This window comes from Phytophthora infestans, genomic scaffold (genome assembly GCF_000142945.1).
Source record: "Phytophthora infestans T30-4 supercont1.4598 genomic scaffold, whole genome shotgun sequence".
Taxonomy (NCBI): Eukaryota; Oomycota; class Peronosporomycetes; order Peronosporales; family Peronosporaceae; genus Phytophthora; species Phytophthora infestans.
The window spans coordinates 1-1,000 of NW_003304082.1; the positions used below are offsets into that span (position 1 = coordinate 1).

Sequence of the window (1,000 nt, forward strand, 5' to 3'; positions counted from 1 at the left end):
CGAAATTCGATACTTGTTTACAAGAGACCTTGTAGAAGAGGGGGAGGCTAGAGATTCAGTACGGCTCGACTAGCGACATGGCAGCAGACATTCTGACTAAAGCTCTACCCAACAGGACAGTTCATTAAGCTGAGGGAACTGATTGGGGTCAAGGACCTAAAGACTACGGACGACACTTAGTGGGAGTGTTGAGCCCGGCACTGGAGCCAGCACCAAGGGGATGCGACAGGCAATCCCCGTATGGGCTGGATAGTACCGGGTGAGACATGTTAATATAAATTGTATGGGCTCTACTATGCCTACTGAAGTGTCTATGTAGTCAACGGTACTCTGACCGGTGATTGGTAGTGGAGTCCCTCTATAATCGAGGCACACACTAAGTGCGATGAGGAGAGGAATCATGGTGGGTAGGAAGAGAGGACTAGCTCCTCACTTCCTCTTTTGCTTCTGTCTGAGCACAACCGTAAGAATAGCAATAGGAATTGGGGTCAATTAAGGAATTAATAGACCTATAAGTTTACATTTGATTTAATATTTCAAGTAAAGGGCACTAGAGCAAGTCGGAATGACTAGCAACAGTGAAAGCAAGACACTGAACAGGCTCGTCTTTCCAAAACACGTGCGGCAGTTCGGTGTATGGAAGGACCTAATCATCGGTCACTTGCGTCAAAAGAGTACGGCACTAGCTCGTGAAGCGATGCTAAAAGGTCAGGAAAAACCAGCGTTTAAGTACGAGGAATTACTGGTAACCAGCTGCGAGGTACCTCGTCCAATGGAGTACGACGAGGACCCAGAAAAGAAGCGCAACTATGATTGGCAAATGGTGGTCCTTAGTGATCAGGACAGTTACATCCGTAGCTTGCTAAGTCAAACTTTACCCCGAGGGTATTTGGAGTAGCTAAGCATTTCGTTTAACGACGAGGACTTGCCGGTTGCATGGAAGCGACTTGAGGCTCACTATGGGCAGTCCAATGCCCAGGGAATGGTTGCACTGATTACG

The 1,000-nt window shown here is 47.7% G+C and overlaps 1 protein-coding gene across 1 annotated transcript; it reads left to right on the forward strand.

The window, feature by feature from the left end:
- Positions 1-134: 134 nt before the first annotated feature.
- Positions 135-760, forward strand: PITG_22633 (uncharacterized protein; the record flags this gene model as incomplete). Its single annotated transcript, XM_002909649.1, has 2 exons — positions 135-259; positions 574-760. Coding segments are annotated over 2 exons (312 nt in total), but the record flags the coding sequence as incomplete, so codon positions are not given.
- Positions 761-1,000: the final 240 nt, after the last annotated feature.